Source organism: Lynx canadensis, chromosome B2 (assembly GCF_007474595.2).
Source record: "Lynx canadensis isolate LIC74 chromosome B2, mLynCan4.pri.v2, whole genome shotgun sequence".
Taxonomy (NCBI): domain Eukaryota; kingdom Metazoa; phylum Chordata; class Mammalia; order Carnivora; family Felidae; genus Lynx; species Lynx canadensis.
This window is the reverse complement of record NC_044307.1, coordinates 32,750,168-32,775,140: the sequence shown is the minus strand read 5'-3', so window position 1 is coordinate 32,775,140 and position 24,973 is coordinate 32,750,168. Positions and strand designations below refer to the sequence as shown.

Here is a 24,973-nt window from a genome sequence, read left to right as displayed (position 1 = left end):
CAGTAGATGGGACTTTCAGAGGGTCCTCCTGGCTCTCACATTCCACCCCCTCCGTCCTCAAAGTGTGGGTCCGGAGTAGCAGAATCAACATCGCCTGGGAACGCTGGGCTACATTCCGTACCCCTCCCCAGGAACAACTAAGGGATGGCACCTTGCCCTACTCAGCATTTTATTTCCCATCTGATGCATAGGGGAGCTCCCCGCCTAGCCTGTAAGCAAAGCAGCTGTCAGCAGAATGTTTAGCGTCTCCAATGTCCCCAAGCGCCCCCGCGAAAGCCTCCTTCCATTCCTCTGTGTGTACTCATTAAGACTGAGGCAACCCCTGAACAGGCTATCAGTCGGGAGGGGCGGGAGGGGTGCCTCGAGAAACCATTAACAGATTAAGCAGGAAAGTCCTTATCAGATGGGCTGCAGGTAGACCTGAGGCCAGAAGGAGGCCCGAGGGCCGGGACCCACGACAGGTAAGTTCTGACGGAGGGGGCGCCTCAGGGGGCAGTCCGGGCGGGGGCGCAGGCCAGACTGTGGTCGCGAGCGCCCCTCCAGCCCCTCCCCCGGAACCCGCCTACCCGGCGTCTGCAGTGCCCTCCCGGCGCCCCGCCCCCGCCGCCAGGCCCCGCCCCTTCCCCACCGCCCGGCGAAACTCGCCGCCCCACGTGCGACAGTCACCCGGCCGCGCCGCCTCGCCCGGGCCTGCCTCCGACTGCAGGCGCGCGCGGGGGCGGGAGGGTGACGTGCGCTGCGTCCGCGCTTTCCTCCCTTGCGCTGCCCAGCTGCCCCCGCGGCGGCCCCGGACCCCTCCCCAGCCGGTGGCACCCACGTCCGGGGGCCGTACCCCCGCACTCTCCTCATGGGGGGAATCTGCGTTGATTAAAGGAGCCGGACACCGATCTCAGGTGCGCGGCTTCGCGTGCGCACCTGGCGCTGTAAGGAGAGCCGAGCTCTCCAGAGGGAGGTGGCGGCGGCGTCGCTTCACCCCACCCCTGACCTCTCCCGAGCGCGTCTCGGTCTCCGTCTCCGCCTGAGGTCCCGGGAAAGGTTGACTCCCACCCTCCGCCAGCCCGCTGATCTCATCGTCCCACCTCCAGGCGTTTGCACACCAGAATCCCTGTCCCTGTCCGAGTCCTGCCAAGCCCTGCCATTTTCAAGGCTGTGCTTAGACTCCTGCAGAGTTCCCTGCCCATTCCCACCACATCGCTCCTCATCTAAAAGCAGGTGACACCCCAGCCACGACCACGTTAGAAAAACCAGTGTGCGGAACACGTTGTAAATTGTTGTATATTTTATATCCAATACCTAATTCTGTTCTTACCACAGTCCAGTGTGTGGTTCAAGGAGTGAAATTAAACACTACCATCACCCTACCCCCTCCGGTCACACACACACACAGCTGGTCAGTTGGTGGCACGTGTACAACCGAGGTCTCCATGGGTTCAACAAAACCTTACAGAGAAGCCATTAGGTGCTGGGTGTCATCTCTACCATCAGGAAGCTCATACCCAACATGCTGAGTGACCTGAAGACAGGAGTCATGTCCTAGACCCCTGCATCTCCCCACCTCAGGGCCAGCCCAGAGGATACTCAGCAGCCCTGAGGACAGTCCCTACTGTGAGCCTTCCATCCGCTGGGAGGCACAAAGCCAGTTTGAGCCTGCACCATGCAGGGCCCGACAGGGCATCCACGAAGTGGGCAGAGAGAGATGAGCGCAAGTGGGGAGGGGTCTGGCCGGAGGCCTGTATTCAGGGCTGCCCTGGACCCTCTGAAGAAGAGATGGTTGAAAACTCTGCTCTACACAGTTGTGGCGGAGGTTGCCGTCCCTGAAATGTCCATGGGGTCTGCACCCCCAGACCTCAGTCTAAGGGAAGAGAGGAAGGCAAATGCATCCAGGGACCAGAGTGGCCCCATTCTGCCCTGGCTGGACTTTGAGATCCAGGTGGGAGTCATAGAAAAGGCAGTGGGGCGGGTCAATGCTGTCTGGAAAGATTAGATAAGGAGGAGGAAGAAAGGACCTAGAAGTGGGTCAGGTGACTATCAGAAGAGCCTGAATCAAAACCTGCACCTACCAACATGGCCACTATCACAGAAGCCACAGGAGGGGGAATCATAGACTGGGAAATGCCTGAGGGACTCTAGTCAGCCCCTCCCAATCTGGCCTGGAAACTGAGGCATGGAGGGGAAACTGAGCAGCAGGTCACACAACAAGTTAAAGGAACAGTCAGTTCCAGACCCCAGATCTCTGACTCCCAGACCAGGACACTGGCCACCACCCCAAAAATCTAGGCCAGATCCATGGAAGGCCTCTCCCAATGCAGGCCCTGTTGGAATACTGGGATTGGCTGGTGGTGGATGAGGGCCTTAGAATCCCTTTCTCCAAATACCCAAAGTCCCACCCACTAGGTGGGGGTGGGGAGGAATGTTGGAAGAGGAACCCAGGTTCACTGGCTGGGATGGATCTCTGGCTCGGATCTCTGGCTCATCGGAGAAAAGAAATTCATTTCTGCATCCCTACAAAAACATCCATTTACTTCACCTCTACATATCTTTCTTTATGAAGGATCCACCATGTATCACCAGAGAGCCCAGTATATGGAACTTAAAACAAGCATGAATCAGTAAATGTTTGTTGAATGACTTAATGCAGTCTGATGAAGGCTAAGAGATAGACTCCCTGGACCTAAGGGCAGGCAAGGTAGGCTTCCTCTTCAGAGAGCGTAAGTCTAAAAAGGACAGTAAGCCACACACTCAGTGAACTCCAAGAATATTTCCAGAGATAATGGAGGTGGTAAAAATGACTAAATTTGGTCCAATAGAAATAAAGAGCAGGGCACTTGGGTGGCTCATTCAGTGTGTCCGACTTTGGCGCAGGTCATGATTTTACAGTCTGTGAGTTCCAGCCCCGCATCGGGCTCTCTGCTATCATCGCGGAGTCTGCTTTGGGGCCTCTTTCCCCCTCTCTCTCTGCCCCTCCCCTGCTCTCTCTCTCTCTCTCTCTCTCTCTCAAAAATAAACATTTTAAAAACAAAAGAAAGAAAGAAAGAACAATGAACAATCCCGGGCTAATGTGCAAGCCTTCAGGGAGCTGCCTCTGCCCACAGGCCTGGGTTTTTGGCTTTCAGGATTGGTGGACTCTGGTAAGTCCCAGGGTCTCAACAATGCTGCTCGGTACACAGGGAGATGTATCTGTTAGGCTAAGAAGAGGGACGGAGAGCTGGAGAGACAAGAGGGAAAGCTGAGAAGAGACAGAAAAGTTTAAACAGGGGCTGCCCCGCTGGTCGGCCTTCACCTCACCCACTGGCCTTGCTGGCCCAAGCGTTTCTCCTGCTCTGCATAACCCGGAACTGGACTTGTCCTGTCCTGCTTGACATAGTAACTGAGGCCTTAGGATTCAGCAGGGCAGGCCCTGAGGCCTGGCCTGCCTGGCTCCAGACTGCCGCAGAGCTCTCTGGGAAACAGAGCCGCAAAATCCAGAAAGTGAGATGGTCTATAGCATAACCCACCCTGTCTTGTCAGGAACTCGGTGTCATCGTGGGAAAGAACGAGGTGGGGGCATAAGAATCAGATGTAACATGTGGACCTTGATTGGATCCTGAATTAAAGAAACCAGTGGTCAAAGACAGACTGAGGACAATGGGGCACATCTGACTACAGACTGGGTATTGGATGCTATTAGGAAATTATTGAAGGGTGTGGTAACAGTACTATGGTTACACAGGAACATACCCTTATTTCTTAGAGATGTGTAATGAAGTATTTAGAGGCGAAAACATGCAATTATGTAATTTACCATAAAATACTTCAGCAAAAAATAGATGCAGCATATATGGCAAAATGTGGGCAATTATCGTCTAAGTAGCGGGCATATGGGTATTCTAAATGGTTCTTTTTACTTTTTTTGAATTATATGTATGCCTCTGGCTGGAGGTGAGGGACCAAAGTGACAGCCTAAGTGAAGGCCAGGGCCACCCACTGTAAAAGCTCTGTAAAGTCTCCCCGTTGCCAGCAGCAGCAGCATCTCTGAGACACAGACTGAATTCTGCCTTCCATGACCTAGATCATTCCCGTCACCGGTTTCTAGACTCCCAGCCTGGAGAGGACAGCTCTCCTACAGGCTGGGGGAAGCGGGTGACGGCTGGCTGGCTGAGTAATGGGAGGATTTGCGAACCAAATATACTGCCCCAGCACCTGCAGCTGCCCCCAGGGCTGAGGTTCATGTTCACTGCCTCTTCTGGCTCTGCCCACCTGATAGCCAAAAAAATACCTACGTTTACACACCACTGTGATCACTGTGCTCCTCTGCTCTGTCCCCTGAGGAGTCCCTCCTGCCTGTCTCCCCAGGTGGAAAGCCCTCTGCAGTGTGTCCCCACCCAGCCCCAGCCCCATCCCCCACCCACACCCTGGGCTCACTGTGTAGTCAAGGCCTAGCCTCATCTCCGTGCCCACAGTCTCCAGGGTGAAAGGCCCCTGCTACGTGAACCAGGGCAAGTCCTTTAGCCTTGCTAAACCAGGGGCCTTCATGCAGGGAACTGTGACTGCAGGGGCTCTGTGCTGGGTACCACTGCCAGCATGACACATTCAGGGGGACTCGGAACTCACATTCAGAGGCCTGAGACGAACTTCCTGGAGGTCTGGGTTCTGCCCACCTCCCCTCTCCCAGACCTCCTTCCCTCCTCTCTCACAGCCCCCACTTCCAGGGAGGAGCCCCCCAGCTCCACATGGGGTGTTTGCGTGGACAACAGGCCCGGGGTGGACTGCAGGGGCTCCATATGCGGGCCCAGGGGCAGTCGAAACCCAGAAACTTCCCCCTGAGCTGAGAGCAGAGCGCTGGTGTGGCCTCACCCTAAAATCCAGCACATCACCCCACCCCCAACCCAAGCCACTGCCCCACCCACCCCATAGCCCCACTGGGCCAAGTCGGGAGGGGATGCAGGGTCAGGAATGTAGGGCAGGGCAGAGTGTGAGCAAATGTCTACAGCAGGATTCTTTAAGGCTGAGAGCTGGATGCAGCCTGGGTCCCTGGCGTCCCTGCCCCCACCTCCCCGTGGAACCCTGGGGCGGATTCTGCCCTCAGGCAACCCCCACACAGCCCCTCTCTCCAGTTCACCACTCCTCTCTCCCTCACGGTCACCACGCCCAACTCTGAGGGTGGAAGCTGGTCTTTCTCCCCACACCCCCTAGTACAGCACCCCCAAACTTAGGACATGAAGGGGGGATAGAGCCCCTGAGGCACAGGGTCACCTTCTCAGTACCTCTACCGCCAGAGAAACAGGCAGAGTTTTGAGAGAGCCTGTGATGTAAAGATGCGCTTTTTCTTTGATCTCAGAATTCCACTTCTGGGAATTTAGCCTGAGAGGAAAACCGGACAAGTGTTAGGGCATGTATGGACTAGGATGTTCAGTGCGGATTGTTTATAAGGGCCAAACTTTAGAAACAACCTGAATGCCCGATACTAGAGTTGCTTGAATAAATGAGGATACATCTTACCGAGGGACACTATGCAGCTATAACAATGGCGTGTGGGCATAAGAAAATACAGCTTAACATACCCACCCCCCTGTATGACAGGATACAAAGCCATATGTGCGGTTTGACATCATTTTGTAACTGTTTATTTGTGTAAATAAAAGGTTTGAAGATTCACATGCAGAATGTTAATATAAGTCACAGTGGTATCACAGATCATTTTTTTGAGTTTTTCCAGTTTTCTCTGTGGAACATATATATTTAACTTTTTTTTTTTTTTTCAACGTTTATTTATTTTTGGGACAGAGAGAGACAGAGCATGAACGGGGGAGGGGCAGAGAGAGAGGGAGACACAGAATCCGAAACAGGCTCCAGGCTCTGAGCCATCAGCCCAGAGCCCGACGCGGGGCTCGAACTCACGGACCGCAAGATCGTGACCTGGCTGAAGTCGGACGCTTAACCGACTGCGCCACCCAGGCGCCCCAACTTTTTTTTTTTTAATTTAAATTTATTTATTTATTTTTGAGAGACAGAGGGAGACAGAGCACAAGCAGGGGAGGGGCAGAGAGAGGAGACACAGAATCCGAAGCAGACTCCAGGCTCTGGGTTATCAGCACAGAGCCTGACGTGGGGCTCGAATTCACAAACTGTGAGATCATGACCTGAGCTGAAGTCAGACGCTTAACCGACTGAGCCACCCAGGTGCCCCATATATTATTTTTTTAACAAAAAAATATGTATTTTCAAAAAACGAGTTGCATGAATTGGCCTAGCTGAGGCCCAGACCCTGCCCTGTGCCCCAGGGCATCTCCAGGTGAAAGGAGTCCGGCATCTCCAGTGAAATCACAATTAAATGAAAGCCAAAGGCAGGTCTGAAATCTGCTCCAGGAATGTAGTCTGCACGGGAGGGGCAGTGCCCTCCCCCCTGGAATTACGTGTGTCTCAGAGACTTAAGGCTCAAAGGGCCCTTATAGACCATGTCACCCAGCTCCCCATTGTATAGACTGGAACAGGCTGGAACTCTATCGTGGTTACTACTGACTCCCCAGTGACTAGAACAGTGCCTGGCACATAGTAGGTGTTCAATAAAGGTTTGTTAAATGGCTTAAAGAAGTCTGATGAGGGGCGCCTGGGTGGCTCAGTTGGTTAAGCGGCCGACTTTGGCTCAGGTCATGATCTCGAGGTCTGTGAGTTCGAGCCCCGCATCCGGCTCTGTGCTGACAGCTCCGAGCCTGGAGCCTGTTTCAGATTCTGTGTCTCCCTGTCTCTGACCCTCCCCTGTTCATGCTCTGTCTCTCTCTGTCTCAAAAATAAATAAAACATTAAAAAAAAAAAAAAAAAAGAAGTCTGATGAAGGTGAAGAGATGGGTCCTCTGGACCAGGTAGGCTTCCCTACAGCCTGTCAGTCTAGAAGGGCCCTTAGATCAGGGATCCCCACCCCAGGTAAAATCACTGGGGAGTTTTTAAAAAATCCAACCCTTAGACCCCAGTTGGTCTGACATGGGACTTGGAAGCTGGAAAAAAAAATGTTTTCTTAAAGATCCCAGGGGAGAGGTGTCTGAGTGGCTCAGTCAGTTAAGCAACTGACTTCGGCTCAGGTCATGATCTCACGGTTCATGGGTTTGAGCCCCGCATCGGCTCTGTGCTGACAGCTCAGAGTCTGGAGCCTGCTTCAGATTCTGTGTCTCCCTCTCTCTCTCTGCCCGTCCCCCATTTGTGCTCTCTCTCTCTCTGTCTCAAAAATAAATAAGATGTAAAGAAAAAAACAATTAAAGATACCAGGGGATTCTCAGGTGCAGAGCACCTTAGAGAACATCAGGCTGAAGGAAACACACTCTGAGAAGGCAGAGTCTTGCCAAAATCAACCAGAGAGTTAGTGACAAAGCAGGAGAACCCTGCCCCTAGGACTACTGATGTAAGGGTCCTGACCCTGGGGACCTGGGGCTTCCTCCATATTTACCTCCATGTTTTCTGGGTGCTGACCTCCAGTGCCCACCCTTCTGGGGAAGTGAATCAGGCTGGAAGGTGGACAGAGAACCCCAAGGGGGGCGTCTTTTGACCCTATTCCCTGTGATCACCCGGCCCTGGGCAATACAGGTTCGGAGGCCCTGAAAGCCCCCAAATGGAACTCCAAGCAAGGAAGGCACTTTGACAAACGATGGGAGCTCAGTTTCAAGACCCAGTTCACCTGCACTCCCCAACTTACTCCTTGTGGGCCAAGGCCCACCCCTCTGGCCACTCAAAAAAGACCTGCAAGGAACTGGATGTCAGACTCTGAGGGGCCCACCCTGCACACTCAGGGCCAGTTCCCCACAGCCACTGGCCAGGAGTCGCATTAAATCCTCCACCTTTCACTGGCCCTGATCAGTCGCTCCAGCCCTGGCCTCTGCTGCCTTCCACCCAGGGTGAGGCGCAAGGCAGTGGTCCTGGCCACACTCTCTTGCCAAGAACAGGCATGGGCCTGCTTTCCCTTCCCTGCCAAGGTCCCGACCTGCTCCAGGATCTGCTGCCCAGACCCCTCCCATCCTCTCAACCTGGAGTTAATGTACAATCTTCACCAGGAGCTCTAATTATTCAGGCAGCTCTAATTAGCTTCCTCCACTTTGCCCTGTAGTGCCTGGCCAGAAACTGAAGGCTGCCCCGGACTCCCTCCTCCACCCATGCCCCCCCCCCCCAATCTCCCAGCTGACCAGCTCCTCTGCCCACCAAGGGGGCCCCTGTCTTCAACAAATTCATTTCATCCAGCCCTTACTGGGCACCTCCTGGAGATCAAACATTGGACTAGCCTGGGAACTCACTCAAATCACAGACATGGGCACCCACAGTCAGGGTGAAAGCCAAGGGGCCCCTTTCTGGGGCCACCAGAAAGATTCTGGCGAGGATGGGGCAGAGAGAGAATGACTTAAAGCAGTGCAGCTCACACTTTAAGGCACCAAATCCCATGGGGATCAGCAGGCAGCTTCCGAGGGACAGGCAGAGGTCAGAGATTCTGTACTTGGAGCAAGCTTCTAGGCGACGCTCCTGCTGCTGGACCAAGGACTATACTTTGAGTAGGGAGGACTTAGCAGTGCTTAGAAATCATTCTCTCATTGACTGAGTTCCCAGAAGGTGAGACACAAGGCTCCCTCTTTCGCCACAGAGGCCCCCCGTGCCCAGTACGGTGCCTGCGGACAGCCTGAGCGGATGAATGGTGTAATGAATCAGTTAATCCTGGCAAATTGCCCAGCATTAGATGGCCCTCCAGAAAAATCCCCAACTAATCGTGAAGCAACACAATCCCAGAGAGGAGTTTGTGCTAAGCAGTGCAAAGCACAGAGAAAGAAGGGTTAATTCTGCCAGGCTGGGGGAGGAGGAGCTGGATCTCTCAAAAAAGGTCACTTCGCATGAGGTCTTAAGGGTGGGTCAGATTTACCCAGGTGGAGACTGGCTGAAGGGCGGGGGCAACCCAGGAGCAAAGGTAAAGAGACCTAGAGCGTGGGGTAGGTTCCAGGAATCAGGGTAGTATTGTGCACCTAGAACTTCAGAGGGTGTGAATGGGGGAAAAAAATAGGAAATTAAGTGAGGGTGCCAGAATGCCAAGCTGGGAGGGGGGCATCCATCGGTGGAAAGTCAGGAGCTGTTGGAGGTGTTTGCATAGGGAACAGGCACCCTGGAGTAGAAGTGCTATCGGAGGTCACCAGGTCCTGCCCCAGGCTCAAAATGGACTGGAGGAAGTGCTCCTGGGGGCAGGAAGGGCCAAGGCAGGAGGGAGCTGTGTTGGGAGGTGACAGATCTGTTTTGAGGGGATGAGGGCTGTGTGGAGGGCAGAAGATCCTTCCCCTGATTCTGACAGATCTCATAGATACTTAAAAACCACTCACTTCGGGGGTGCTTGGGTGGCCCAGTCGGTTAAGCATCCGACTCCTGATTTCAGCTCAGGTCAGGATCTCACAGTTGGTGGGATCAAAGCCCTGGGTCAGGCTCTGTGCTGACAGCTTGGAGCCTGCTTGGGATCCTCTCCCTCTCTCCCCCTCTCTCTGCCTTTGCACTCTCTCTCTCAAAATAAATAAATAAACATTTATTAAAAAAAAAAAAGGGGGGTGCCTTGGTGGCACAGTTGGTTAGGTGGCTGACTTCAGCTCAGGTCATGATATCGCAGTCCGTGAGTTCAAGCCCCGCATCCAGCTCTGTGCTGACAGCTCAGAGCCTGGAGCCTGCTTTGGATTCTGTGTCTCTCTCTCTCTGTCTGCTCCTCCCCTGCTTGTGCTCTATCTCTCTCTGTCTCTCAAAAATAAATAAATGTTAAAAAAAAATTTTTTTAACCCCACCCACTTTGTGCTCAGCCCTGAACCAGGCACTAAGCAACAGTGGAGATGATCATTTGCCAAAAGCTCCCAGTGCTGTTCAGACACAAGGTGGGGGGCTTCCGTCTGCCCCCAATTCCCCCACATTCTCTCCTCCTTCCCTCAGCATTATGGGAGGTGTTTACTGTGTGCACACTATGTGCAGGCTAGTAGTTTCAAACAGCAGCCCTGGCCAGAGCAGCAGCAAGGGGTCCCCCCGGCCCGTGCTCTCTGGGGGAGGCCTGCACAGATGCTGGCCCAGATGTGGTTCCACCCCCATCCTCTGGGGAAAGGAGCAAGAGAAGTCAAATCTAGTGAGGGCGAGGACATGTGGCTGGGGATTCCACATCTGAACGGGGAGGGGAACGAGAGAGGCACCAAGAAGGATAAGGAGAGCAGGTATGCTGGAGTTCCCAGTCAGAATCCTCTGCTGGCAGAGCCAGCCCTCCAAGCCCCAGTCCTGTTGGATTCCCCTTCCTACCGGACTAAAGCCAAACTCCCAAATACCCTGGGAGACATCAAGAGAACCAGGTGATTCCCACTTCCCAGCCTCAGGGGTGAGCCAGGCCAGGTCCAGAGCCAGACTTGGGTTGAGGGCTCCAGGGCTGTCCTCCAAAACCCCCAGAGAGGAGGCACCTTGTGGCTGGCGGGTGTCCTGATGCGTAGGGAGAGCAGAGGAGGGTGCGTTTATCCTAAAGGCAGCCGGGGGGGGGGGGGGGGTTGGAAGATGAGCCAACTTAACACAAGTCCCCAGACTGAACATGGGACAAAGGGAGCAAGACCTGCCCTGGAGCCTGGCCGGAGAGGTGGAGAAACCACTCTACCTCCTCACTCCCCCCCTGCCCCCCCCCCACCGCCCGTGCGACTCACCCAACTACTCCTTTGAAGATAAACCTATTGGCTCTGCCTAATTCCTTTCCTGCCCTATGCCTGCTTCAGGCCTAGGCCTCTCCAGGGACTTGAATAGATTCCCTGCTTATCCAGACCCTGGGGGGTGATGGCCAGAATTAATTAATGTTTGTAAAGAGCTCGGGAGATCCTGGGACCGGGGACCAAGGGGCGCCAGATGAGCCGCGCAGGAAATTGACCGGGAGAGGCGGAGAGAAGGGGCCAGGACCTAGGATTCTTGGTAGGGGAGGGCTGAGAAGGCACTCCTACTTAAGGGGGGCAGGGGAGGACAGAGCTAGAAGGAAAAGATGCGACCCTTCAAAGGTGCGACTGGACCCTAACAAGAGGATTTCGGGCTCCAAGCTGCCCCTGCCTTCCCCCACAGCTCCGCCCCTCCCCCCCCCCCCCCCCCCCCCCCCCCCCCAGCCAGTCACGTCCAGGCCCGGATGCCTTCCCCAACTCAGGCCCCAGCCACCCACCTGCCCCGCCCCGGGACCACCTGCAGAGGAAGTCTCAACCTCTCCTCCGGCTCCGAAGAAAGTCGAGAGCGCGAGGGTGGAGGCTTCGCCTAAGGGGCGCCTCCTACCAACTCCCGCAGCGTGCCCGACTTCTACCTGGGCAAACATTTCACTTCCTTTCTCTAAAAGAAGGAGGCGAGCCGTTACCCGCTCCTTGAAGCTGGGGACTTCCAGGTCCTCTGTCGGGGGGCGGCGGCAGGACGCACGCAACTGGTACCAGGGCCTACGGCGCCCCTTCCCTGCCCGCGCCCCCCTCGAACTCGGCTCACTCACCCCAAAGTGCTGATGAAGCCATTGACGGAGCCCTCGGCGTACAGGGAGACGATGTCCCCGATGTGGAGAAAGCTGGACATCTCGCTCATGGCTGCGGCCCTCCGGGGACCCGGGTTGGTGGGAGCGCAAAGGGGCGCGAGGCCAGGCTCGGTGCAGAGGACGGAGGTGACCGTGGAGGCCGGAGGGGCGCGCCCCCACCCGCGAGCAGGGCGCTCGGCGCGGCCAGGGCGGGCTAGCGGCCACCGGAGCGGAAGGCGGCGCGGCGCGGCCCGGGAGCCGCTGGTGGCGTCCGGGTGAGGAGGTGCCCGCGTCTCGGCGCGCCCGCCGCCCGCCCGCCCGGCCCGGCCCGCGCGTACCTGCAGTGTAGAAGGAGCAGGAAGTCTGGGGCCGCCACACACACATGCAAATTCCGCCCGGGAGGCGGGGAAGCCACACCCCGGCCCCCCCCGCACCCCACCGCCGCCGGCCCGCCTGCACCCATGTGCGCCTGCCCGCCTCCCCGCGCCCTGCGCCCCTCGCGCGTCCGGGGCCAGGCCTCCCGGGCGCCGAACCAGCCGCCTGCCCTGCGCTACTCCGAGGAGTCCTGGAGCTCCCGCTGGCTCCCGGGTTCGGAGTTCCAGCTCCAGCGACTCCCTAGACAGACTCGCGGAACCGCCATCCCTGGGAGGCCCAGCCGTATGGGGGCTCTCTCCCCTTGGGGTTCCCCGGGCTCTCTACTCCTCTGCCCTCGGGTCGGTGAGAGCCAGTGCGGGCGCCGGCGGAAGGGGGTCCAGCGCCCCTGCGGGCGCTACCTTGAACCGCGCGCCGAGGACCCGGGAGCGTCCCAGCTGAGAGCCGTCTCGCACCGAGAGGCGCGCTCATTCCTTTGCAGCGCAAATCGGGATTCATTTTTCTCAACGTGAAAAGCCTTTTCATTGCACAATAGAAAGTGCTTGGGCTTGGAGGGGAAATGAAGCAATGGGGTGGGTTTTGTTTTTTTCTCTCCACATTCCTGTGTACAAAGAGATCCAACTTCCGAATCAGTTCGGCCGCTCCCTCTCCAGGAGTTGGCTCCCAAACTCTTGGCTCCTTCTGTCTTTCTTTTTAAAGGGGGGGTGGGGAAGTGGCGAAAGAGAAAGCTACCTTCTCTCGCTAATAGCGCACCGAGTGCCAACAATGACAAGGCCGGTGCTGGCCCTCTGGGAGTGACCCGCTGCGGTGTCGCCGCCGAGCTCTTGCTCACGAAGTCCTGCCCTCAAACCCACGTCCCCAGCTCGCCTACTTTCTGTTCTGTTCCTGGGTGCTTGGGTGTTTGCTTCTTAGTCCTTTTATCTTAACTCCTGGCACAGAGTGCCCACAGCCACCCCCATTGGATCACATTTATTCTTCTGAAATCCCCACCCGGACTTCCTGGGAAGGGGGGTGAAGGGGGGCTTGTCCCTGGGAGAAAGGGAGGAGGGGACTGGATTGAAGCAGGAAGAAGAGAGACCCAGGGAGGGGTGGAGGCAGCTAAGAGCAAAGAGACAGCTGCTGACCCAGGGGAATGAAGAGAAGAGTCCTGGGTGTGTGGCTTTTTCACAAAGACCCCTAGAATTGGGGGGTGGGAGGGAATACCTCCAGGATTGCTGAGTTCAGTGTTTTAGTTTCTTATCAGGACCCATAGTAATAAATACATTTTACATCAGAGCAGTCCACCCCCTTACCCCCTATATGTAAGTGAAACAATAGTTTCACAAAACAATACTTACCCTTGTGACCTGTGATGCACTCTGATATTTTCTGTTCTATTTCTGTATTTTGTTTTGTTTTTCAATACTGATTGTGACCCATTTAATTGCTTTTTTTGATGTAACCAAACATTTAACTGCAGTTTGGAAAAACCTCATCCAGACTTCTCTGCCAAAAAGAGATGACAAAAGCCCAGAGAAGGAGCACCAAACCTCAAGGTCACACACGTATATTCATGGCAGCTGGAGCCAGAAGCCCAGCCCCTGACTGGCAGCCCAGTAGTCTCTCCAGTACCCCCACACAGCACTGGAGCTGGAGATGTCCATCCCTGGAGCGAGCCCTGCTGGAACAGCTCTTCTTGCTTCCAGAAGTCAGGCCTCCACTGATAGAGCCCACAGATGCTGGGAGCCCAATGCGGGCCTTGATCCTGAGACCCTGGGATCATGATCTGAGCAGAAATCAAGAGTCCCACCCTTAACCGACTGAGCTGCCCAGGCATCCCCCCAAAAGGTTTTTTTTTAAGAACAGATGCTACAACTGCAGTGAGTTCACTCTGCTGCTCCCCTGCTTGAAATCCTCCTGAATCTCCTCATCCCTGACGGAATAATGCCTACACATCTTAGCTCAGCACACCAGACCCTGTCTGTCTCCACCCCTCCCCACCCCTGCCCCCTGGGCAGACACAAAGATGGCTCCTCAAGGAGGAACCGTGGTGCAGACTGCTCAAGAGTGCAGGCTCTGATTCACAGGCCTGAGTTCGAATCCCAGCTTCTGTTTCCATCTGTTCAATAGGAAGGCCTCTGTTTCCTCATCTGTTAAATGGGAAGAGTGTGGTGCCGACACGTGAGGGAAGTGGGATAAAGCCATCCATCAGCACAGGATCCCCTGTTAGGAAGGACTAGGTGTTCATTCTCATTACCCAGGACCTCATCCACTCCTATCCCTGCGCCTGGGCTCATGGGCTTCCCTCTACACTCCCTCTCTCTATTCCCACAGTCAGAATAAAACTCCTTTCCTGATGTCCTATAAGTATTATCACGGAATATTTTAAGAAATAATAATATTAAATAAAATATTAAAAACAGAGTGAGGGCCGGTACCTTTCCTTCAGCTTTATCAAATGTTAATATTTGGCAAATTTTGGTTCCAATATATTTTTTAAAGAACTGAACCTGAAAAAATGAAGTTCCTTATGCTCCCCCCCCCACCCCAACTCCATTTCCCCTCCCTCTCCCACCAGAGATAACCACTATCCTGATGTGGGTACCATTTTGTGCAGTTCTTATGCTACATAGGGATGTATTCGTAAATAATGTGGGTATATCATAATCATAAAATAATATGCCATCACTCTGTAGGGTTTTATATTTTATCTAGATGGTTTCACCCTGTGTCTATCTTTTGATACATGTAGCTGTGGTGTGACAGTGTGATACTTTCTGACCATGTCACAATTTGTTTATCCATTCGCTTGTGGATCATGAAAGCCCCACTTGAGTTTTTGTTATGACAACAATGTTGCACTAAGCCTTCTTCTGTGCATACACGGTGAGAGCATTGTTCAGACTATGGCTTGAGACCTACTAATGGGTCAGATCAATTTCGTGGCTGAAGGTCAGCATTTTTAAAACTCAAAATCGGGGTTGGCTGGCTGGCTCAGTCGGTAGAGCACACAACCCTTAATCTCAGGGTCGTGAGTTCAAGCCCCACGTTGGACGTGGAGCCTACTTAAAATAATTAGTAATAAAATAAACAAATAAATAATACTCAAAACTGATTAGAAAACAACGTGCATTAAACTGCAACTATATATTCATAGCAGGAAAAAGAAAATAGTGTGTGTCACACATCAGGTAACTATCAGAGAGTTTAGCATGTGGTCTCTGTGTTCTGGCTCAGTGTATGCTTACTGAGAATAATGTCAAATTTTTCAAAAACTCTACTTTAGAGTGAGAACTTGAAAAGTGGAATTGCTGGGTCACAGGGTACGTCCTTCCTAGAATTGCCAAATTCTTTTTTTTTTTAATATTTTTTAATGTTTATTTTTGAGAGAGAGAGAGAGAGAGAGAGAGAGAGAGAGAGAGAGAGACTGTGAGCGGGGGAGGGGCAGAGATTGAGGGAGACACAGAATCCAAAGCAGGCTCCAGGCTCCGAGCTGTCAGCACAGAGCCCGACGAGGGGCTCGAACTCACAGACTGTGAGATCATGACCTGAGCTGAAGTCGGACGCTCAACCGTCTGAGCCACCCAGGCGCCCCACCAATGTGGCTGTTCTAACTCACCCTCTCACCAGCCACTGGGACTGTGCCCACTGAACCACACCCTCACCAGCACTATGTATTGTCAGACTCTTTAATGTGGAATTTTTAACTTCCCCCACCACTACCATGGAACATATCACGGGCTACCTTGAATTGTAATGATCTCTGTCCTTTCTGGCCTCCCACAGCCGACTGTGAGCTCTTCACTTTGTGTCTCCAGACCAGGGCAGGCACATAGTAGGTGCCTGACGAGTCCGTGTGGATTTTTTTTTAAGTAGGCTTTACGCCCAAGGTGGGACTCGAACTCACCACCCCCAGATCAAGAATCACATGCTCTGCCAACTGAGCCAGCCAGGCACAAGTCTGTGTAGATTTGAACTGTCAAGGAAGAGGAAGGTGAGGAAAGTATCTAAGTTACACCAGGAGATAAAAGGAGACTGTGGGAGCCCCAGCTCAGGGTGTCAGGTGCCTGGATCCCATGGGTGGAGGGTACAGAGCTTCTGGGGATGCTTTAAGCAGTTGAAAAGGAGAAGCAACAGGCCCCACCCTTCCTGAGTGGCTTGAGCAGGATTCTATTAAGCTGGGGCCAAATTCATGCCCATGAGGGAGACCACCACGTCCCCAAGGCAAATGGTCTGCCCAGTCCAGGCCCCAACCTCAGTGGAGGTGGGGACCTGCACCCACCTCCTATGGGAGCCTCTCCTAGAGGGAAAACAGGGTGGATGAGAAACTCTAGTCAGAAATCCCAAACTCAGGCTGCACAGGGAGCCAGTGATTGCAGGGACCTCCCAGGGGGACCTGGGGGGCGGGGCTACGTTGGGGGAAATTACCTTTTGCCATCTCTTTTCTTAACTTTTGAATTTCGGACAACGTGGATATATAGCCTATAAGCCAACATAAATAATAATAAAGATGTTTGGGGCGCCTGGGTGGCTCAGTCGGTTAAGCATCTGACACTTGATTTTGGCTCAAGTCATGATCTCACGGTTCGTGAGTTCAAGCCCAGAGTCTGAGCTGACAGTGCAGAGCCTGCTTGGGATTCTCTCTCTCTCTCCTTCTCTCTCTGCCCCTCCCCTGCTCATGCATACATGAGTGTTCTCTCTCTCTCTCTCTCTCTCTCTCTCTCTCTCTCTGTCTCAAAACAAATAAAACATTTTCTAATATAAGAATAAAGATGCTATTTATTAAAATAAAGCATATTATAATGATACAATGTAAAGTTATAAAATAAGGCATCACCCCCAAGAGCCAGCAGGAAGACTTCCAGGAGCCCTATCTCCACTGTCTGTCCAACCTGGGCTTGAAGAGGTGAGGGAAGAAAGGATGGTGATGCTCAGACCCTTTCCCTGGACTCAGATGGAACACTGGAGAGGTGGGCAGGAAGACAATTGGCTACCAGCTGTGAACCCTAGTCCTCCTTCACCCGTGTGCCCCCACCTCAACGGCCTCCTGGAGACTCCTTCCCAGCTCTGTCGTGTGACCTTGCATAGGGTACAGACCTCTCTGGGCCTCAGGTTACTTCTTGTAAACAGAGTTTGCATCGCCTTCCCAGATTTCACCCTTGGCTCTGATTGTTCTTTAATTTTGTTCTGGCCCTCCAGGACCGCAGTTGGTGCGGGGGCGCGGTAGGAATGCCACCCCCCCATGTTAGTTGTGCCATCTTGTGGTTTGGAGAAAATAACAGGTAGTTCTTAAGGGGTTCCTCTGCCTCTCACTCCTGTTATGGAGACAGGGCCAGGAGAGGAGGAGCCAGAAGGACTGACTCAGTGCAGCAACCACCCAGCCCGGTCACCCGCCGTGGGTGGGGTGCCAGCCCAAGCCCTCTGGGGTTCCCAGAGAATTCCTTCCCCATGCCATAAGCTGCCCTGGGCGGGCACCCCGGCCCACAGTAACCGCTCAGCCACCACCGGGGGCCTTCACAGGAGCCTTCACTCACACACTCTCCCTCCCTCGCCTCACATAGTCACACACTCTTCCTCACACACTCACACTCTCCCTCATATACTCACGTACTCTCCCTCACACATGCTTACACACTCACACGCTCACACCCTCACTCCTACACCCTCATCCACACGCTCACACACACTCACGCACTCACCCTCTCAGGAAGCCTGAAAGGAAACAATACTTGCTCTGTCTGCCTTCACCCCACCCCCACGCCCCAGTCATCGAGGCCATATCTATTTGTCTCAGACCACCTACGACATGCAAGGGACCAGAGAGGAAACCGGCTGTAAGAATGCGGCCAGTGAACCCTAACACGTGGTCCTGGGATGCTGAAGGGAGAGATAAAAGAATCTGCTCTGGGATTCCTGCGGGTCACAGAAGGAAGCGTGATTCCTTCTAATTTTGACCTCTTGCAGGAGAAGCACCCTGGTTCTGCAGCCCTGAAACTGAGGGGCCCCTACGCCAGGTCTTCCCTCCTCCTCTGCCCCGAGGTGTGCTGGCAGGTAAGGTGTCAGGCGTCCCCGGGCACCTTCACAAACAGCGAAGAGCACAAGTCCCGGAGCAAGGCCGCTGGAACCACTTGCCAGCTGTACAGAGAAGCCGTCGGCCTCTCTGGCCCTCCGTGTTCTTGTGTGTAAAGTAAGAATACAGCACCGTATCAGTAAGATCCTGGCAGGAAACCGCCACCGCATCCCCGACGAGGGGCTAAAGAGAAGTTAATGAATGGATGTGAGACTAGGGTTAAGGGCCCCAAGAAGGGACGCTAACAACGGCAGAGAGCTGTTACCACTCCACGCCCGAACAGTAGCCGACAGAACAAACGCCCAGACCTCTCTCTCCCCTCCTGTCCTCCAGTTTTGCTAGTGCCCCTCGTTGCTCCGAGGGAAAGGGAGCCTAAATAATTCAGGCCACAGAGGTCAGCCTCCCAGGGCACAGAGCAAGCACCGAAGAGTGGTCAGTGGCCCTGGGGGGAGGGCGTGAATGGAGAATATCTAGCATAAAGAACTACTTTGTAAAGCCCTTAGTGCGGTCAGCAAATATTCTATGTAACTGTCTTTATTTGCATCGTCCTGAGGGTCTTAATAAAGAGAAGTGCTTGTGGATCCAGAGAAATGACCGTCTAATGGTGGATTTTGTTTTACAGGATTGCCAAGGAGGGAACATTGATAAGGCAGAAGATTTCATCAAGCTCTCCACAAATCATGCCTGAGTCCCCTCCCCAACTGAATAATCAGTTAATGAGTACCCATTACACCCACTGGCCCGGAGGAAGAAGTACAGGAGGCTGGACTGAGCTCAAAACCTCCTGAAGTCAGAGTCGGGAGTGGTGGACGTTACAGTGGAGGCTGACTGCAATCCCCAGTCATTCTGCCAGGTCACCCCATCCGTATGACCAAGTCAGCATGCTGGAGCCCCCAAGAAGAGGGCAGGCCTCTGGCAATTCTGCCTCTTTCCAGATTTGGGAAAAGGGCCCCACACCATTGTGGGGAAGCTGCACAGGCCTCTGTGAGCATGCCCGGGCCTCCGCACTTCACCTGCCAACAAGGGAGGCCGGTTGGAAGGAGAGGGGGGACATCATCCCAGTGATCCTATTGGGAAAGGGGGCCAGCATGGAAAATCTCCCGGGGGCCAGGACCGGGCAGGAGCGGCCTTTGTCTGGCAGGAGATGAACAAGATGACGTCAAGTCCACCTGGGCTGGGTCTTGGCCTCCAGCCACGCCCCACACCCACCTTGGCAGGACCCAGGCCCTGCCAGCTGGCCCTTGCCTGGGCTGCCTGGCCAAAACTGGGAATGACTGAAATATAGGGGTTCACCTCCCAAACAGGACCTGCTCCTATGCCAGCTTTGCCGGCCTCTGTTTCTGGATCATTCAGAAGGAAGAGGTCCTGCAGCAAGGGGTGTGCCATGCCCTCCCAAGGGGGCAGGGAAGGGTCAAGGCTGAGGCACTCTGAAGAGGGGAGGGACAGAAAGGCCTGCTGTTTGCCCAGGAGCTGAGCAGACACTAGGGCCCTTGTCCTGGGGCAGCGGGGGAGGCTTCTGGCCAGATGGAGAGCAGCCGGGGGAGAGGAGGCACTCTTGGGCCGAGCAATCAGCCTCTTCCTCCCACACCCCCACTGAACTCCTGGGACTCTCTTCCTCTCCAGCCCAAAAGGAAGAGAGGAGCCTTACTGAGGCCTGTTGAAGCCCAGCCCCCACTCCCACCCAGACATCAGAACATCTGGAGGCAGTCCCAGGGTGCTCAGAAGCACCCCAAGTTGTTGAGCAAGGTGCTGCCTTCCTGAGGCACCGATGCTGTAAAACCCTCTGGGTCTGGGTGGTCAAAGCTGGACAGGCTTTTCTCTGGAAGGGGCCCTCCTGGTCTGCAGGGAGCAAACCCAGTCTCAGACCTTCAGGGCAGGCTGGTGAGGAGGGCTGCGTTCAGCCATTTGACAGATACTTGTTGAGTCTGTGCTCTGTGCTGGCCATTCTACAGGGGCAGCAGGTTGACAGCTCCCTGAGGGCCTAAGCACCCTGGTCGCCATGGCACCCAGCTCCTGCCCAGCCCCTGACCCAGAGCAGACCTTGGACAAACATGGGTTGGGCAAGCTGAACCTCAGCAGCTCCTTCTTTGGTCGGCATTGCTGAGATTCTATACCCTCTTTCTAAACGTAGCCACACCCAGGAGCGGCCCCCAGCACATCAGTCAGCCCTCAGTATTTGTCCAGGGTTGGCTGGGGTAGCTAAGAGGAAGGCTTTCCCAACACTTGGAGCAGGAGCCAGGAAGGGGAAACTATTGACAGACCGCTGCCAACACCTGTTGCCCACCCCTAGGTGGTGCTATGGCTGCATGAGTGCACTTACTCCGGCCTCCTCCCTGCCCCATTTTACAGATGAGAAAACTGAGGCTCGCACAGCCAAGGGGACTTCAAGGCAATCAAACAGCTAATGGATCATTCCCATTCAACAGATAGAGGGGAAACTCGACTATCTAAGTGGCTGGTGAAGGTTGTACAGCTGGTAAGGTGTCCCCATGTTGCAGATAAGGAAAGCTCAGGGCGGTGGAGGGATTTTCTCAGTGCCACACAGCTAGTAAGTGACAGAGTTGGGACCCAAGCTCAGGCCTGCCTGACCCCCAGAGCATCCCGGCTTAATTTTCCTTTTGCAGAAGGAATCTGGGAGGGGAATCTGCTCACTCATGAGTGTTGCTCAGCAGAGGGTGGTTCCTACGCCCTCACAGACCCTGCCTGGAACTCCTTTTCAGTGGTGGCTGGGAGGAGCCTCTCGCCATTGAAACAGGGACCCTACCAAGGCCTGTCCCTCCATTTAGATCTTTCCTCTGACTTCACCGTCCAGCGGGCCTGGTCTGGCTCCCTCCATCCTGAGCCAGGTGGGCCTCCATGCCCCAGGATGGGCCCTCTCTGAGCACCACCATCTGTGGGCCACATGCAGGCGGCACCTGCCCTGATTCCTGCAGACTCCAGCACCAACCACCATGATGCATTAGCTCTCCCGTTGTCCCAACAGACAAAATGCACAGCAGGAGGGAAAGAAGTTAGACATCAGGGAGGACTTCCAGGTTGTCACAGATGGAAGATGCAGGGACCCCGGACGACAGAGGTTGTGGAGTTCTTTAAAAGAGGAATATGCCAGGCTGCCCGAGGAAAAACCCAAATTCAGGGGTTCCAAATTAATTAGCTTCCTTTGGCTTCTCCAGCTCCCTCCCCTTAGGGCCTGAATGATGGGATGGGAACTGGAAGGCTGCCTCCAGAACCTGTTCAGACCTCTGACCAGGGCACACCCAGCAGCTCACACTGTTCACATTCAGAGCCAATAAGAATGAGCATTTCCTGAACCTTACTACGGTCCCTCTATGCCTCTATCAATGCATTTGATCTTCAAGTGGCCCTAGGGAAAGGGCACTGCTATTATGTCCACCTAAAAGGCGAGGAAACCAAGGCCCAAGGCCTTTTCCAGAACTCTCTATCTTCCCAATGTCTGTTCATCCTTCAGGGCTCAGCTTAAGTGTCCCCCTCCCCAACAGGTCACACCAAGGACCTCTGCTCTCCGCGGGGCAGTCAATGCACAAGGACCACCACCAGGCTCTCCAGGGCAACCTGCCACCTCCTAGCTCTCCACCTTGAATAGACAACTTCCCTAAACCTCAGTTCCCTTATCTGTCAAGTGGGGATAATGAAGTACCAACCATAGGGGATGGTGGTGGGCATTCACCAAGATGACAGACCTCTGATGTACCCTTGACTCATGTCCAAGGCCACAGCTTCCTGCAGCTCTGAGCTCTGGTAACGGGCTCTTTTGTCTTCATCCAGCTCCAGACTTGCTCGGCCAACAGACGGGGGATCAGGAGGCTGGGTCTTGGAGACATGGAGTGCCGAGGGCTGAGGGCAGGACCCAGCTGAGGCAGGCACCAAGGATACCCTGGCCCTGGCCATATAGGGACCAGGGTGGAGGTGACACCCAGCAGGTCATCTGTCAGGTGCTTGGTTGGTCATGGCCATGAGGTTAAGCCAAGTAGTTCCTATTTACCTCTTGGGGCCAGAGGGAGGGGGTGCCATCCTGTCTCAGCTTCCCCAGTGCATTCTGAGAGCCCAGGGAGTCACCTCCTGGCTTTGGGTCTAGTGGAGGAGGAGCTCAGTCTGGGTGACAAGGTGGGAAGGGGACTAAGAGAAGGATCAGGAACAATTTAAGGGTAACATTTGGATTACTATTGCTGCGTAACAAATTATCCAAAACTTCGCAGCGTGAAAAAAACCACCATTTTATTTTGCTCAGAGTTTTATGAGTCGGGAATTTGGGAAAGGCCTGCTAGGCAGCTCTCACTTAGGGTCTCATATGATTGCTATCAGATGTTGGCTGGGGCTGGAGGCATCTGAAAGGCTCAGCTGGGCTGGCTGAGCAGGACAGTTCCCTCCCATGGCTGGGAGCTCAGCTGGGGCTGTGGATGAGGCTACTGCCATGTGGCCTCTCCAGCCACATTGGCAGTCTTAGGGCGGTCTGACTTCTCACACGGGCTCTGGCTTATCCCAGAGCAACTGTCCTAAGAGAAGCAGGAGGAACCTAGGTGGCCTTTTATAACGTAGCTTCCACAGTCACAGAGCAGCACTTCCACTGTGTTTTATTGGTGGAAGCAGCCACAGCCCTCCCAGATTCAAGGGGGGAAGGACATAGGTCCCACCACTCCCTGGGAAGAGTGCCAAAGGACGTTGGGACCATGCTTTTTTTTTGAGAGAGAGAGCGTGCGTGCAAGTGTGAGCAATGAAGGGGCAGAGAGGGAGACAGAGGATCCAGAGTGGGTTCCAAGCTGAGAGCAGAGTCCGATGCAGGGTTCAAACCCACGAACTGTGAGATCACGACCTGAGCCGAAGCCAGCTGCTTAACCAGCTGAGCTAGCCAGGTGCCCCTATTTATTTTTTAATTTAAATTTTAGTTAACATACAGTGCAATATTGGTTTCAGGAGTAGACTCCAGGGATTCATCACTTACATGCAACATCCAGTGCTCATCACAAGTGTCCTCCTTAGTACCCATCACCCATCTCGTCCTTCTCCCACCTACCTACCCCCCTCCCTCTGTCAACCCTCCGTTTGTTGTCTGTCTTTAAGAGCCTCATGTGGTTTCCTTCTCCACTTCTCTCCACCTTCCCATGTATTCATCTGTTTTGTTTCTTAAAGGGACCATGCTTTTAAACTACTAGAGGTAACATCTCAGAATGGGTCTCTCCCTGTGCTAACTGGGACCTCACAGGTTATAGGCCCTGAGGGATAGCAAGAGACCTTAGGCCAGCACCCATCCTACAGATTTGAAGACTGGGGTCCTGGGAGTGCAGAGCTTGGCTCTCAGCACGTGCCTTGGTCCCATCCTGCCTGTCTCTGACAGTGAAGGTCAAGGAGTGCTCAGGCCCTGAGGCCCAGGCCCAGTCAGGGACTTGGAGAGGCTTGTGGGGGAATGCGTATGTGCAAGGGGTATGTAAGAGTGTGCATGCGTGTGTACAAGCACTGGCATGTGTGGATGAACAGGGGAGGATCACTCCACTTACTTACTATTGTGCCTTGTTAGCAAACTCCCCTCTTCTAGGGACCCAGATTTTGCAGTGCAGTAGAAAAGGTGAGGCAGGACCATAGGGAGGAAAGGGCTTCAGGAGGAAGGGGCCAAGTCAAGAGTGTGTGCTGGGCAAGAAAGAGGCCTGTGGGGGTCAGAGGGGCTAGGACTCTGGTCCTGGGGTCTCGGGGTTCAGGGCTCCCAAGAAGCTGACAACAGCTAGTCATCAGAAACCCTTGACAGTTTCCTGGCAGCACAGGGGAGCACCTGCTGGGAGAGGGTGGAGACTTGAGGGGTCAGGGAGGCCTGGAGAAGCCCATGGTCCTCAGCCCCCACCCTGAGGCCAAGAGGTGAGATACCTCTTCAGTACCCTGCCTGTCCCCAAAGCTGCTCTAGGCCTCCAGTAGCCCATACCACAGTAGCCCAAGGCGAAGCAGCCAAGGCAAACCAGTGTCCCAGTGTGTGGCAGCCTGTCACCCAGTCTCTTTCATCGCCTCCAGGGCAGGGACTTGTCCACAGCCAGACTCCCAACAGGCTCTCAACAGACATTTGTTGATTGAATGGGGAGTGGGTGCATGCTGGAGTTGGTGTGGGGCTGGGGTCTGCCCTGGCCCCTGGCCCTTGCTCCTTCGCTCAGCCTCCAGGCAGGGTGGCTGCTGCAGCCACTCCCTAGCCCACTCCAGAGACCCACCCAGGTCCTCAGCCACTTCCCAGGCGGCAGACATGTTTGGCCCTACAGGCCTCTGGAAGGAGGCAGCTTATCAGAGGGGAAAGGACACTTTGTTCAGGCCTGGCCATCTGCCTGGGCTGGGGGCGCCTTGTTCAGGCCTGGCAGGCAAAGCAAGGCACTCCCTGTAGTCAGATCCCAGCAAACAGACGGGGATGGAAGGCCTGGAGAGGGCAGATTCACAAGGCTCTGTGCCCCAGGCCATGCCAGGACCTCGGGGCCCCTCTCAGAGGTCCACTCAGGCCCTCCCTTCCCCTCTGCAATTCTACCTTCTCTCCATTTGTCTCCTACCTCTCTGACTCCTGATTAGATTTTTCACTCACTCGCTCCATTCGTTCATTTAAGCAACATTTAAGGACGACTTGGAAGGTGCTAGTAAGGTTCTAGACCCTGGGGACATGGCAGCCAGCAAAACAGGCAACCATGCCTCATGAAGCTTACATCCCAGTTGAGAGACAATAAGCACAAAGATAAATGAAATATGCGATATGTTAGATGATGAAGGTGCTCTGAAGAAAATAAAGCAGGGCAGGAGCACAGGGAGAGAGCCAGGTGCAGGGGATGAAGGGGAAGAGATGATTTTTTTTTCAACATACGGTGGTTAAGAAATATCCCTCCCTCCCCCTGGGGCGCCTGGGTGGCTTAGTCGGTTGGGTGACCAACTTTGGCCCAGGTCATGATCTCACAGTTCATGAGCTTGAGCCCCGTTTCAGGCTCTGTGCTGACAGCTCAGAGCCTGGAGCCTGCTTCAGATTCTGCGTCTCCACCTTTCTCTGCCCCTCCCATGCTCATGCTCCGTCTCTCTCTGTCTCTCAGTAATAAATAACAAGTTTA

The 24,973-nt window shown here is 54.4% G+C and overlaps 1 protein-coding gene across 6 annotated transcripts in view; it reads right to left on the bottom strand.

Moving 5' to 3' along the window:
* The window catches only part of ITPR3 (inositol 1,4,5-trisphosphate receptor type 3), a 67,285-nt gene extending 55,623 nt beyond the window's left edge, over nt 1–11,662 (bottom strand). For 2 of the 6 annotated variants that reach the window (XR_003968802.1, XM_030315277.1), the window contains exon 1: nt 11,459–11,660. Coding sequence is in view for 5 of the 6 variants with exons in the window: in XM_030315277.1 (XP_030171137.1) it covers nt 11,459–11,547 (89 nt within the window). In the remaining variant the exon portion in view is untranslated. Of the gene's footprint in view, nt 1–11,458 lie in introns of all 6 variants that reach the window. The other 4 variants (XM_030315274.1, XM_030315275.1, XM_030315279.1 and 1 more) reach the window with 3 other exon arrangements.
* Between the last annotated feature and the right edge of the window lie 13,311 nt (nt 11,663–24,973).